Source organism: Octodon degus, unplaced genomic scaffold (assembly GCF_000260255.1).
Source record: "Octodon degus isolate 3935 unplaced genomic scaffold, OctDeg1.0 scaffold00174, whole genome shotgun sequence".
NCBI lineage: Eukaryota > Metazoa > Chordata > Mammalia > Rodentia > Octodontidae > Octodon > Octodon degus.
Genome location: NW_004524750.1, coordinates 869136 through 884942, shown reverse-complemented (window position 1 = coordinate 884942; position 15807 = coordinate 869136). Strand labels below are relative to the sequence as shown.

The window sequence follows — 15807 nt, the reverse complement described above, 5'->3', positions numbered from 1 at the left end:
GGTGCTGGGGGATTGAACCGCGGTCCCTGATGCTTTGCCAAGCTAGTTCCAAGTAGGTGCTTTAGACCACTGAGCCGTCTCTCCAGCCCCTAAAATTAAATTTTAAAAAGTCAAAAATAATTTCCCAATGAACTTCACAAAAATCAATTTAAGACACTCTATTAAAATAAGTACAACTTATATGAGGTAAATTATAAAATTAAAAGGGTATCTTTCAACCCAGGACAATAGTACTTTATGGACCTGAAGTCCACTGTCGTGGATATTAAATTTATTGCCAAGATTATCATCTTAAAATAACCAAGAACAGCAGTATAAAGTATACAAGCTTTCCTTAAATAACCAAGTAAATTTCTAATTGCATTAGAAGGGAGAGGGGGCAGGGAGATGGCTCAGTAGAATAAGCGCTTGCTTGGCAAGCACAAGGGCCTGAGTTCAACTCCTGATTCTGCAAAAAAAAGAAAAAAAAAAAAAAAGGAGAGAAATTTATATAAATGAATTTGGATAGCTGATGATTATTTCTAAATGTTTTAAATGAACAAAATTGCCACACTGCTACATTCCAACAATCCCAGCACTGAGAAGGCTGAGGTGGGAGGACCCCACTAGTTACGAGCCAGCGAGCCAGCGTGGCTGCACAGTGAATTCAAAGCCAGACTGAACTCCACTGTGAGACTATGCTTCAAAAAAGAAGTGATAACAAATGTGTTACATCTATCCACATTTTGACTGAAAGAATTTTATCTAATTCAGTGGTTCCCAAAAATAAATTTCAATTTATTGTCTATGTAAGACAGTAAATGTCTGAGTTTGGTTTTGTTCTTACTGGATAACAGGGGAAAAAAAAAAAAAAAGGATTTTCCCTCTAATAATGAAATGGGAAAATAAAATTGAAAAAAAAAATAAGAGCTTGAGTTTCTTGCTATAAAGCTATGAAACTCATCATGCTTTTTCATAGAAAAAAATATCTGAGTAATTCAAGGCAAAAACTAAAAGGCTATGTAAAAATAAGCCAGAGAATTATAATGCAGTTTTAGTATCATACATATAAATGTATGTGTGTATCTATATATAGATATATCTATCTATCTACATAGATAGATAGATGTATCTATATCTATATATATAGATTTTTTTTTTTTTTTTTTTTTTGGTATTTTAGGGAAGGGTCTACAGGGTGTTCAGGGTCTCACTACTAGATCGGACTCAGTGATCCGACTGTTTACAGCCTCCCAAGTGCTGGGATCAAAGGCGCGCACACCACCATGCCCAGTCTCAATAGCCTTCTCAACACACCCTGGAGGTTAATACTGTATTTAAAAGATGACATCAAAATATTTTTTCTTTCCTACAATGATAACGTAACTCAATCCACCATTCTTCTTCCTTTGCTGCAGATAACTATTGAGCACTCTATTTGGTATAATATTTTATAGAGTTTCTAAGTATATGCAAAACTCTGAATTCTAATCCTATCTCAGGAAAATTTTTTCATATGAGTCTTATTTCTAGTCTGTAAAACTGTTAGACATTCTAATTTGCTCAGAATTACCCTATTTTCCAGTTTCATCGGTTAGTAAGACTTATAAATGGCAGATCACTGTGACCTGGATCTAGTAAGCATGAACGTACTACATTGGAAAATATCCGAAAATTTTAACATGTGAGAAGCCCTAAGTTCAATCTCTAGCACTAGAGGAAGAAGAACAGGAAAAGTAGGATGGGGAGTTGGAGAGGCAAAGAAAGAAAACTCCAGGAATCAAGGAACTAACCTAGCCACTAAGGTGGTCTTGCATTTTTGTCCAGTTGAGGCAAAACAAAGCTGAGCTATATGAAACAAAATAACTGACTACAAACCATCATGGCGGTGACCCATGTCACAGCATGCCCTACGTCATACGCGTTTGTTAGAAATCTTGGAACCAGCACTTGACTGCTTCCCACCGGGAGGTTTAGACTTCTCAAAATTCTTGTAAATATCTTTTGAAAGAAGAAAAGAAAAATTTACTTGTGTTAGATATTAGTACTTTTAACATATTTTCATTTTATCACAGGAGCTTTAAGCAAAATTCTAAATGGTAATTTGCTCAATCCTTTAAAAATTATATACAAAAATTATGTATTACTTGTATAATAATTACAACTTTTTTTTTCTTTTTGGCAGAACTGGGGATTGAACGACAATTCTTTCAAAATTATGTATTTCCTCAATTCTCGAAAAATTACATATATGGTCACAAGCACGTGACTATAAGGCAGTTGTATCTCAAAACAGACAAATGAGCGATCTGTAGTCAAACATAAAAAGGCAGGGGCCAGGGAGACAGAGCAGTAGAACACGCACTTGCCGGCAAGTGCAAGGGCCTGAGTTCCATCTCCAGTTCCGCAGAAGAAACAAAGCATAAAAAGGCAAAATGCAGATAGCTTAGTCAGACCTAATGTTTTTTGACCCTGTTCAACTTTCTAAACCTACACAAATAGTTTTCTGTGTCTTTATTCCACACCAAGGACACAAAATAGGCAAAAAACAGCTATCTATATTTTTGCCCCAAGACCCTAATGTTGATGTTATTTTCCCCTACGTACTATACATCCACATTAGTCAGTACCTCTAAAGTAATTACATCCATACCCTCTACTTGCCACTCCTGGGAGGCACCAAGATATTAAGAAGTGGCCTCTCCTTAATTACTTCCTAGCAGCCAACAGCCGGGGAGCTCAGCACCAGAGGTGCACGGCGGCCCCAGCCCTGCCCCCATGTCAGGGTACAGATGCGCACCCTAAGCCTTGGGGAAGTTCTACGAGAAACCACACTGCAGGGAGAGTAACACTGAAGACAGCCCAGTGGTAGTACTCTGGAAAAACACATACTGTGATGTACACAATATGGACATTCAGAAAACCTGGCTGACAGGTGAGCGTACGCCGCCCTTAATGATGCGCCTAGCTCTATCGACACATACAGTTTACACTTCCCACCCTGCAAGGATGAGGAAAGATCACTTATAATTCCTTGTGGGCCCAGTTACCGTTCAAAAATAACTAATCTCTATAAATTAACATATACAAGCTTTCACTATTAATCAAAGTCTTCATGGCACCGGGCATTCTTTGTTTCTTAAACCATTACTTGGGGCCAGGGAGATGGCTCAGTGGAAAAACACTTCCCTGGCAAGCGCAAGAGCCTGAATTCAATCTCTGGTTCCGCAAAAAACAAACAACAGCAACAAAAAAACCACTACTTATTTGTTTATGTGTTTATTTGGCACAGGGTCTTGCTACGCAGTTTGGACTCATAGTGATCCTCCTGTCACAGCCTCCCCCACCTTGGATTACAGGGGTGAGCTACCATGCCTGGTTCCGGTGGTGGGCACAGTGTACCCGGGATTCTGGGGCCAGCACGGCATAAGGAACCAGGGATCATACCCTAGTCCTTGTGCTTGCCAGGCAGGCGCTGGGACTGCCGAGCTATGTTCCCAGCCCCGCTGCACCTGGCATCAGAATACTGAAACACACTGTGACAGGGCTGACGCTGCCATCAGGCTGCCATGCATCCCCCCGTGCAAATGCTGCAGTTACCTTCGGTACATATGGGTCCCAATCTATGTACCCTATGGTATCCGTAGCCAGTCGCGCAAACAGATTCACCAGTTGCTGAAAGTTAAAAGAAAAAAGTTAATAGGTGTATCTGGTTTTCTGTTTGTGTGTTTTGAGACAGGCTTTCACTACGTACTTCTGGCTTTAACTCATTGGGACCCTCCTGCCCCAGCCTCCCTGGGATTACAGATGGGCACCACTGTATACCATGACACATACGTTGGTCTTTTTCAACATCATGGTCATGTCCCTCATTTACTTGTTCTTTTCAGTAATCATTAGCACAACTTAATGTACACATATGTCTCTTTGTGGGGGGGGGGGATAGAGGACAGATAAGATATAATTTACAGCTTAGAGGTTTAAGAATCTCCAAACTTAATTCTGATTCATGTTAAAAATTTTAAATTAACTGCCCCTGAAATGCTGTTGAAAGTGAAGGTGACAGACATGCACCATACAGAACACAGGAGAGAAATTTAATGGAATAAACAGGCACAGAACGTCTGCCACGTGTCTTGCACCACACAGCGTGGGCACCAAACAAAACTGCTACGTTTCACAATACATATCTGAATTCAGACCCTGATAAAACCAAAACACTACTGTAAGAGAACAGTAAATAAAATGAAAAAGAATTGACTGCAGCATTATCATCAGCAACCTTAAGTAGCTGCAATCATCAAATGACCTATTTCTCTCCAAGCTAGAAAGTGTCTCAAGAACAAAGCGGCATACTCACCCCCTCCCACTGTGGGAGATTCTGCACTGAAACCCAAAGGCCAATTAATTCATCAAACCAAAGTCTGAAGAAGAAAAATGCTGTTACGAATAGCAAGTGACTATAGAAACTGGTTCAAAGCTAGGTATCCTCTGTACTTTTTAAATCTAGTCTTACTGATAACTACACAACCTAGAAAAAACAATACTGACAGTTACAAACTTAGTGGAACAAAGTATTTTTGTATGAATATTCCAATTTATTTATGCTATAAAATGTAATCCAATAGACTGCACTGTTCAATTATTACCGTCCGCACCAATCTATCTCCTGTTCAATCTATCTCCTGCTTCCTGCCCCTTCCCCTGCCCTCTTCTTTGATCCTCATACTGCCCCTTCCTTGCCTGCCTGAAGGCCCCACTTTACTCAGCTGTTTTTAAAAGCTGGAAACAAAACAAAACAAAGTTCTCAGCTCGCTATACAAGCACTGTTCTCTCTGTTTACAAAGTTATGTTCAACTTCACACACTTCAAGTGAATAAACATTATAAGGTAGCAACTTTTAAAAAACTTCTTGCTTTACCAGTTGTCCTATCTGTATTCCCTGCCACATTCTAGTATCTACTTACTTAAAACCTTTATGATGAAGTTCTGGAGGAAGAGAGGTAGGAAGGAATATTTCAAAGTAAGTGATGGCCTTTTGCATTGTTACATCAAAAGGGCACATTAAAGGCCGCCATTCTTCCAACATTTCTGCAGTTGCGTCTGCTGGAAAGTATCTAATAAGAAAGAAAAGCTTTACATGCATCCGATTAATGGGTGAAGGCTCTGAGACCCCAACACGAGGCTGACAGCAAGGGCACGGAGCCCCGAGCTGCACTTGCAAGGCTCGCCTTGCATGCGCGAGACCTTGGTTTGTTCAAATCGGTGCACAAGGTGGGGGGTTCCTAAGATATGCCACACTACAGAGCATCAGCTGTGTCTGCATAAACACTCCCTTTCACAGAAGTAAATAGACCAGATACGCCAGCAATGCCTGCAACGCCAGCACCCAGCTGGTGGGCCAGGAGAATCCCAAGCTCAGGCGGCTGGGATTAGTTAGCAAGGCCCTGCCTCTAAAAACTGAACAAAAACCCTGTTCTACTTGGGATAAAGTCAGTTCTCTTGTCTAAGAGACTTCAAAATACGCTATAAGGCTGATAAACTAAGACAAAAAAATAAAGTCACTTAAATGATCTACAAAGTTGAATATACTGGTGCTTCTCCCTCAATGGTGCTATGCAGTGGAAACCAAAAAAACCAAACCAAAACAAAAACCTAAAAACCCAGCCAGCAGGCACAGTGGTGTGTACTTGCAGTCCCAGGAGACTGAGGCAGAGGGACTTTGCAACTCCAAGGCTAGCCAAACAAGACTCTGGTCACTAAACTGTAAGGACTGGGATGTCACCAGGGCTGACCACCTGCCAGGCCCGTGCAAGGTCCTGGGTTCCACCTCCAGCCCACAAAGGAAGACTCCACCCTCCATAAGAAACGGCACAGCAAGCAGCTGAGCACAGCACAGGCCTGGGTCGCAGGTGAGCCTGCCTGCCCCGGCCCGCAGCCCTACACCAGGCAGGACTGCCCAAGGACCTGGTCTTGCAGGACCCAGAGCTCCGAGACCCGGGACACAGCCAAGAGTGCCCCAGGGTGAGGAGCAAGCTACAGAACCCACAGAATGAGGCAAACGGCTGAAGATATACATATTCTTACTTAATATGCTTAAAATAAGGAACAACATCTGAGAAAGAGACCTCTCTAAAAATCTGGGAAGGCCAGCCAGATAGCTCAGCGGACTAAAATGCCTGCTTAGGCAGAACACAGCAACCGGGGTTTGATCCCAGGCCTGGCATGGGATGGTGTGGAATGCCATGCGGGCCCTGCCCCCGGGGCTTGCTGAGACAGTGATTGAGACTGGGCGTGGTGGCGCAGCCTATAATCCCAGCGCTCGGGAGGCTGAACACAGGAGAATCACTACAGAGTCCGATCTGTGTAATGAGTTCCTATAGACCTTGTACTAAAAATAAACAAATTTTAAAAAGCTGGGAAAGCTTTCCAAATCCAATTCAGGTTTGGCCATTATGAACTTTATTAATCTTATTTTATTTTATTTTTTTAAAATTTTATTTGTGTGTGTGTGTGGCCAGCTCAGCCCACCAGGGGGCAGGGCTGACTGGCATGTGGTGCTGGGGGATTGAACTGCAGTCCCTGTGCTTTGCTAAGCTTGTTCTAAGTAGGTGCTTTAGACCACTGAGCCATCTCACCAGCCCTATTAATCTTATTTTAAAGAGTTGTGTTAGTGGGGCATGGTGACGCATACCTGTAATACCAGCAGTCAGGAGGCAGAGGCAGGAGGACAGTGAGTTCAAGACCAGCCTGGGCTACAAAGTGAGCTCAAGGCCAGCCTGAACTACACAGTGAGACCATCTCAAAAAGACCAAAAAAAAAAAAAAAAAAAAAAACAGAAGACCTGTGTTAATTTAAATCACAGGGCTGGAGAGAGAGCTCAGCAGCACAAGTACCTGCCTGGCAAGTGCAAAGTCCCAGTTCAATCCTCAGTACCACAAAAAAAAAAAAAGAAAAAAGAAAAAAAAAAAGAAAAACAAAACAAAACAAAACAAAAAACAAAAAAACCACAATTCACCTTGTTCTTTTATGTGAAAAATAGAATTACATTTCTGGTAATATTTGTGTTAAGCCAGTTCTTTGTGTAGAAATTTTATTAATCTTTTATTTATTTGGTAGAGGGCCTCGCTATTCAGCTCAGACCCGTATTCATCCTGTCTCAGCCTCCCCAGCACTGAGATTACAGGCATATGGTTCCAGGGATCGAACTTGGGTCCTTGTGCTTACCAGGCAGGTGCTTAAACCACTGAGATGTACCTCAGCCCCTGTGTGGAAATTTTTTTAAAAAGAAATAGGATAAAAAGAATTAAGACATTATGTACAGGTACAGATTTCCTATATGAATTGATCATTATGTATGAAAGGTATGTACTAATAAAAAGTAAAAAAGTTCAGAAGCTGGGCATTGTAGCACATGCCTATAATCTCAGCACTTGGGAGGCTAAGGCAGGAGGATCACCTCAAATTCAAGGCCTGCCTAGGCTACAGAATGAGACTCTTGTCAATAATAAGTGTGTGTGTGTGTGTGTGTGTGTGTGTGTGTGTGTGTGAGAGAGAGAGAGAGACACGAGTCTCTGCAGCTTAAACATCTGCCCAGCGAGTGCAAGGTCCTGAGTTTGATTCCTGGTACTAAAAAAGAAATAAGCAAAAACCAGTACGTTTTTTTTTTTTATTTCCTCAAGGATCTCACACATTAAAATTCCCCTTCCTAATTTTCTCAAGTCAACCGTTAGCCTACTAACCCAAAATAAAAGCTTAGGGGTTCTGTGAGTCCCTGATAATCCCAGAAAGCACCCTGTGATTCTTGGGCCAAGAGCTACAGCCGCCGGGGACAAGGTGATCCGGGCTGTGCAGATGCTAGGGAGCACCTCAGGCCTGAGGACACGTCTGCCCGAGACGACCGGCAGGGCAGCTTGGCCAAGTCTCTGATTTAGGAACACATACATTACAAATTACGATGACAAGGGCTTTCCGACCAGAAGGACGTGCTGCACCACAGACTACTGTAGTCTTAGACTAGCCTCTAGCAGGAACAAGGAAGCAGCAGTTCAGGTATCTACAATTAAACTTTCATTCAATTCTGTTATACTGGAGATTCAATGCAAGGTGCTTGCACTGAACTACCACCCCAGCTTTCTTATTTTGAGACAGGGTCTCATGAAGTCACCCAGGCTGAGCTCCAATTTGCAATCCTCCTGCCTCACTCACCATGCCAATACGCTGGGATTACAGGCATGCGCCACTATGCCTGACTCATTCATTTTTAATTAAAAAGTACTGACTACAGAGAGTTAAGTATTCTAATTAAAGAGAACACAGCAGAAAAAATAGACCATCTTCCCATCATTCGTCACATTTCAATTCAATCTACAATGCACTTTTGCGCTCAATAACCAGTATTGTCCAAGAAAACCTTTCAAATGAAAATGTTTATATGTAAATTATAATGTTCTTACTTTATGATGAGTGGCTTAAAATTTTCAAAATTCATTAAGCATTACATGAAAACCTGGTTCAAGAGCTAGGAATGAAATGTCAGTGGCTAACATCACAACATTGGAAAATGTTTTTCTTTAATTTCCTTTTGAAGGAGTAAAAGAAAAGGGCCACAGAACAACAAGAGATGGATAAAACGAGAAACTACTTACGGTCGGCAGCTTTTCACGAGTGTTTTGAGAACATTTTCTACAGAACTGGAGGGGGGAAAGGCCATTTGATAAATTAGTCTGTGGTATTTTAAGAGCACATCTAATTCTATTAATGCCTCTAGCATACGTTGGTACATTCAGATATTAGCTGTTTGCATACAGTCACTGATCACTCTTTCATGCAGATGGCACTGCAAGGCTTAACGTGTACAATCCTAACACTCTCCTCCTTAATCTACTTCTCCTCCATCCTCACTGTGCTCATTAGCTAATATGAACAAAAAGGAAGAAAACATTACCCGGGAAAAGGAGGACAAACCACTTCCATCTTTACAAAGCAGGCAGCAATGACTACAAAGTCAATTGCAAGCAAACAAAACAAAGGGGCACTAAGTGACTCTGAGCTACAATTTTTAAATAGATCATGACTGCTTACTGTACAAGTCCTCAAATTTCAAAAATGTGGAGAATGTTGATGTTTAGGCAGAATTTCAATCCTGAAACTTTCTCATGAAGCTTCTTGAAATTCTGAAGTCCAGAGGTCTATTCCACTTCTCTGAAAGTTTAAAAACTAAACTATAGGGCCAGGGAGATAGCTCAGTAGAATAAGTGCTTGCCTGGCAAACGCATGGTCTTGAGTTCAATTCCTGGTACCGCAAAAAAAACCGAAAAAACAAACAAAAACACTACACTATAAAAAGTTTCAAAGACTAACTTAAGAAAATCCAGCACAAGTTATATATATATATATCAAGAAAAAAGAACTGTAATTTCATTGTTTGGGATTAGAAGGAATCATCTTCAATCTCAAGCTTTCAGAGAAAAATTGACTAGAAAAGACTACAGGCAGTAATTTATTAGATGGTTTCCAAATTTAAAACAAGAAGGTCACATGGTCAGAGCCAACTGGAAGCACTTCTGTTCCTCTGAGACAGTCTCACTATGTAGCCCTGCGCCCTGAGATCCTCCTGCTTCTGCCTCTCCAGTGCTGAGGTTAGAGCCACACCACGCGGCCAGCAATGAAGCCATTCTTTTCTGATCAGAGAAAAGATTTTCTTTCTCTTAAAAACAAAACTAAGCAAATTCAGAAACAGTTTAAAGAACACCTAAGTTTGCCCAGAAAAAAACAGGAGACTGCAGCTTTATCTAAAGCAGCTTTATCTGAAGATCCCGGCTGCTGTCACTCCAAGTACTCTCACAGGGCTCGTCACCGCACCCTGCGTCACCCACTCACACGCACTCACCCTTACCTACCACACTCAATGCACATTTCTAGCAAGAAAACAACGCAGACATCGCTCACTAGCTTTGGATCTTGTGGACTGCACGCAGGACTGAGCTACATTCCTACGCCTTTCTGTATATTTTATTTTGAGACAATGTCTTGCTAAGTGGCTTGGGATCCTCCTGCCTCCGCCTTCCAGAGTACAGAAATGCCAGGCATGCACCAGTGCACCTGATTATGGCTCTATATTCAGTTGGGCTTGAAGAACCACTTAGTAACAAATTATAGAATTAACAGACAAGTTTTAAAGAGCCACCTAGTTTTAAACTTTTTTTTAAACCTTTTTCTAATTCTATTTCCTACAGTATCTCCCAATTTTTGTTCACGTTAACTTTAGTTTCGCTAATTCTATGGTAACTAGAGAGGTAGAGCCACACAACAACCTGCTGTTCTTCTAACTGTCCCACACCAACCAACTTCCAGTCACTATCGGTTCTAGGAAGCAAGCTAGAAAAGGGCACACGACTCTACACTTGCTCCAGTTCCCTCCAGTCTTCCTCAGACACAGAAGTTAGCGGTAACACTTGACAGTGTCATTTCCCTCACGACAAGGATTGGAGTATGTAGACATGTGACCAGTTCCTATAAAAAGCAATTTCAACCCCTTCTCTTATTTAAGGCCTGTACCACTGCATTTATGTTCTTGATCCAGGAAAGGGTACAATCTCTCTAACCTGTGATATCTGTGTAGTGACCTTTTGTGATTCTTGTGATCTCTCAAGATGAAAGGAACAATGTTTCTGTTTAAAAATAAAATAAAAGGTTAAGGCTAGACTCTACCAGTCTATTTCACTAATTTCTTTTTTTGTTGTGTTTTTTGAGACAGGGTTTCACTCTGTAGTCAAGGCTGGTCTTGAGCTAGTGGTGATTCTCCTGCCTCTGCCTCTGGAGTGCTGGGCTTACAGGTGTGCACCACCACACCCAGCTTACAATTCTAATTGTTAAGAGAGAATGAATAACCAATATATACCTTCCAATCATTATAAATTTGTAACTCTGAAGTGGTAAGAGGCTGGGTAAGGTGGCACACATCTGTAATCCCAGCACTTGAGAGGCTGACAGAGGAGGATCACAGTGAGTTTTGAGGCCAGGCTTGGCTACCACAGTGCATTCAAGGCCAGTCTAAACTACACAGTAAGGGCCAGGGAGATGGCTCAATGGAATAAGCGCTTCCCTGGCAAGCACAAGGGCCTGAGTTCAATCCCCGGTTCCGCAAAAAATAAAATTAAATAAACTACCCAGTAAGACCCTGTCTCAAAATAAATGATAAGTACTCAAAACCCTTAAGTCACAAGTGACTAAGTTTGGATGGATTTCTGCAAACCCCGTTTCCTCTTTGAAATGGCACAGTAAGTTGAAAAAGAGAGCAACAGCAGAGCACACAGTGGTTTCCTCTGCACCCAGCGGATCCGAATTTGAAGGCCAATCTCGCTTACTTCCTAGCAACGCAATGTTGTAACTCAGTTGTTTGTTATCAGTATGAGCAGTAATACCTACCTTTTCTAAAATTGTTACGAAAATATGATAATACATAGAAAGTCCTTAAATGGCCCAGAATTAAGCACAATACATGGTAGCAATTACTACTTAGTATTCAGGCAAAGTAAATGGTACTTTCAATTTATAGAATTAAAATTTTTGTGTTCCTTTTGCTTTTGTGCAGATTCTACTGCATGAGTAGCGTCTTAGGAAATCACACCAGAATAGCAAGGTCTCTAACTCACTTTACCTAAGTGAGTTTTCCCAGTTCTAAGCTCGTGCTCCAGTCTGAAACAATGACTCCTCGACTTGTCCTTTCCACACCTCCACTTCCTGAGCACACTCCTTCTGCTGACACTAACAGAGAAAATGCCACTATGCAGCAGACCAACCTGAGCAAAGGCAGCTCAGCCAAGCCTCCAGACCCCGCCTACCCCACCCCCACCCGGCTCTGGGGGCTCTGTGCAGGCAACAAGATGAGGCCCTGGCTGCTAAGCCACTTGAGTGTTCAGTAAACGCTGTCAAGCTGAGGACAGTCTGAGCTGAGAATGTTTGGACTGCTCGCAGCCACAACACTTGTACGCTCACTTGAACTACCATTTGATTTTAGAGCAATTAATCAGAATTGTTTTGTAAATGGCTTTGGACCTGTAACAATGCAATGATCTACCTGCCTTACTTAATCTACTCATAACTGAATGGTGACTCTTCATGTAGCATTCTTTGTTCTTTAAGCATGTGTCAAATACTTCATGTAGAAGTCTTTTCTAAATCTAAAATCCACTATCAAACAAAAAAATTTCCATCTCCTACTAGCATTTCTCAAGATCTAATATTGTTCAGTTAAATGAGCAAGTGATTACCTTTCAACACCACTGCACTAAAAATTATGGTCATAATTTCTCCAAAAAGATATTGTTGGAAGTGGTGGCACATGCCTACTAACTGCAAGGCAGAGGCAGGAGGGATGAGGCCTGCCAAATCTGGGCAGCTGGTATGCACCAAAACTTTAAAAAAAAAAAAGGGCTAGAAGTACAACTCAGTAATGCAGTATATCCCTGTACTCAACCCTAAGGACAAGCCAGGCATGATGGCACATGCCCATAATCCCAGCACTCTCTGGGAGGCTGAGGCAGGAGGATCTTGTGAGTTGGAGACCAACCTGGGCTACAAAGTGAGCTCAAAGCCAACCTGAACTGAATAGTAAGACCTTGTCTCAGAAAAGAAGGAAGGAAGGAAAAAGAAAGATCCCACGGACAGCACTCCACCCTACTCCTAGGCACAAATAAAGTACAAGCCGGGCATGGTGGCACACGCCTCTAATCCCAGCACTCAGGAGGCTGAAGCAAGGGATCACTGCAAGTTGGAGGCCAGCCTAGGCAGCACAGTGAGTTCGGGGACAGCCTCAACTGTGCAGTGAGACCCTGTCTCAAAAAACCCCAAAGTACAGCACTTTCATCATTGGTAGAGCATCAGCACTGGGTTTTCATTAAAATTGAAGCAAAAATAAACTGAATGTTGTGGTACATGCCTGTATTCGCAGCACACGAGGCGACAGATGCAAGAGGATCACAAGTCCGAGCCCCATGCAGGTTACTATAATGAAGCACTATCTCAAAATTTAAAAAAGGCTGGGGGCGTAGCGTAGTGCACAGACCTGGATTCAATCCTCAGGACAGCAAAAAATAAAAACAAAAAAGCCCTATATGGCAAATGTTAAGAAAGTTTAAAAATCCTTACTATCTGTAAAAATACAATGTGTAGCTGGTTTAAATAATGGTAATTTTGGCCAGGCATGGTGGTGCACCCCTGTAATCCCAGTAGTAGGGAGGTGGACAGGGCCACTGTGAGTATGCAGGCAGCCTGGGCTACAGAGCGAGGCCTGCCTGGAAAAACCAAGAAAAATATATAAATAAGCAAGGAGAGAGAGAGAGAGAGAGAGAGAGAGAGAGAGAGAGAGAGAGAGAGAGAGAGATTGTATCGATCTCAACTAAGTCTTTTTAATTGCTTTAAAAGTCATTTTTAAAAAGATCCTAGCACAAAAACTATGGCAGAAACACTCAAAATCATCATAACTCAGCTTACTACTTCTTTTTTATTGAGACAGAGTCTCACTATGCAGTTCAGGATAGCTCTGAACTCACCACGCCGTCCAAATCAGCCTTGAACTCCCGATCCTCCCGCCTCGGCCTCCCCACTGCTGGGATTGCAGTGTGCACCACCACACCTGGCTTTCATTATTTATTTCTAAGTAAAACTATTTTAAGAGCAGACAGAAGGTTCCTCAGATACTATATTAAAATAATTTGAAAATACCCTATTAACAATGTTTATTAAGGTTCTTGAAGAAACTAATCATTTTATCTATTAAACTTTGTAGCAAATTATCACTATCAGTTGCTGGTAGTATTTAACTCAGGCTCAGAAATGGGATGAATACAAAGCAATTGAAAGCAAAGGTCATTTCCACCCAGTGAGCAGGGCAGGAGGAAACAAGACAGCGTCTTAGGGGCAGGCATACGGACACCACCGAGCCAGGGCACGAGGCACAGCAAGGTCTTCAGAGCAAGGCTTATACGAGGCCAAACGCCTGGAAATCAACCAGTGGAAGTACTCAGGCTATAAAAGCCACTCAGAAGAATGTGGTCTTCATTGGAAAGGCGAAGAAACTTCACCTCACAGCCTCGTACTATGGAACTCTAAAATCAGATGTAGGCAGACTAGATAGCTCAGTGGGTTAAAGCACCTGCTTGGCAGATGCAGGAGTCAGGGGTTCAATCTTGGCCTGTGGCGCCCCCTCCCCCCACCCCTCCCCCCACACGCTGAGAAGACTGAGGCTGGGTGTGGTGGCGCCGCCTACAATCCCAGCGCTTAGGAGGCTGACAACAGGAGGATCAATGAGTCCGATCTGTGTAGTGAGACTCTGTAGACCTTGTACTTAACACTTACAAAAATAATGAAAAAATAAAATCAGATGTAACATGAAATCTACTGAAATTCAGATTAGCAAATTCCCCTTCCAGCATCTGGTATAAGAAACTGCTAAGAATTTGAAACTCCATCTGAGTTTCCAGAGACCAGCTACGAGCACTCTGCAAGGGCCCAGCAAGGCACATGTGGTGGCCCTCTCCTTTAAGACAGGACTGCGCTGTGTAGTTCAGGCTGGTCTTAAGTTCACTATTCAGCTGAGGCTGGCCTCCACACCATGCACATAACAACTACGCCAAAAGAGTGAATTAGGTAGCATGCAGCAGCATGTACCATGGAAAACATTTCAATCTCAAACAGCCATTTTTTTCTTCCTGCAACTGATACTCCAGAGGACCATGTATTTTTTCCCTTGGAGTCAGAAGGTACCCAAGTTAGCATAGGACTGAATGGAAAAACCAGTAATAGACAGGCACTAAGGGGACACAGGCCCGTGATGCCCTCCCTCCCCTGTAATTCCAGGGCTCAGGAGGGCATTTAAGGCCCTCCTGGGCAATAAGGCAGTGGGTGAGCCCAAGGCCAGCCTGAGCTGCACAGTGAAACCCTGTCCCAAAAAGACAAAAAATAAAAAAACAGTGTCAGGAACCAGGTATTGGCAATTTTTTCAATTTCATTTGTATATATTTAATATAAATGTGGGGACAGTCAAAGTGTTTCAGTAAACAAATTTCAGTAGTCCAATTCTGTAACAATTATAAATAAACCTACTGAAGTTTTTGGACAACACTAGCACTTGTTTAGAAACAAGTAAATTTCTCACTGATGCCAGCTAGGTGGTGTTTGCAGCATTTTTACCGTATGATATAGTCCACTCATTCCCTCTGCTTCTAACTGCTGTCCTCAGCCACATACAGCCCTGGGGGCAGGAGGTGCCTGGGAACTGAGCCCAGGCTTCACACTGAGCTGCACTCCCTGCCTTGCACTGTAAGGCAGGATTTCACTCGGCAGGTAAATTGTCCTGGGTGGGCCTGACTTGTGGTCTCTGGGCCTCAGCCTCCCAGAATGCTAGGGCTACAGATGCGCGCCACGTCTAGCTCACAAGTGCATGCTTTAATGGCATCTATGTTCTGTGAGCTACTAAAATACACTGAAATTTTTAAGGAATAGAAAAGAAAACAACAACTTTCTCTAGAGATATATTATTATTTTAAAAAAAGTATAATCCTGAGGTACCTTTAGAATGCATGAAAAAAAATAAAGCTTAAAAATGAATTAAAGCCAAGCATGGTGGTGCACACCTATAATCTCAGCACTCAGGAGGCTGATGCAGTGACTGCACAGGTGCAGAACCATCCTGGGGTACACAACAAGTTAAAGGCCAGCCGGACTTGCACAGGAAGACCCTGCCTGAAAAAGAGGAAAGGGGCGGTAGGATGAAAGAATGGGGGAAAGGGAGGAAAGGAGGAGAGGGAGAAGGGGAGAGGGAGA

The 15807-nt window shown here is 42.4% G+C and overlaps 1 protein-coding gene across 2 annotated transcripts in view; it reads right to left on the bottom strand.

Annotated features, from left to right (window-relative positions):
• Positions 1–15807, bottom strand: part of Psme4 (proteasome activator subunit 4) — a 124025-nt gene that overhangs the window by 97366 nt on the left and 10852 nt on the right. For both annotated transcript variants that reach the window (XM_023703556.1, XM_004643409.2), the window contains exons 3-7: positions 8628–8672; positions 4947–5096; positions 4340–4403; positions 3580–3654; positions 1858–1980 (exon numbers count right to left, since the gene is read on the bottom strand). In XM_023703556.1, coding sequence (XP_023559324.1) covers positions 1858–1980; positions 3580–3654; positions 4340–4403; positions 4947–5096; positions 8628–8672 — 457 coding nt within the window. The remainder of the gene's footprint in view (positions 1–1857; positions 1981–3579; positions 3655–4339; positions 4404–4946; positions 5097–8627; positions 8673–15807) is intronic.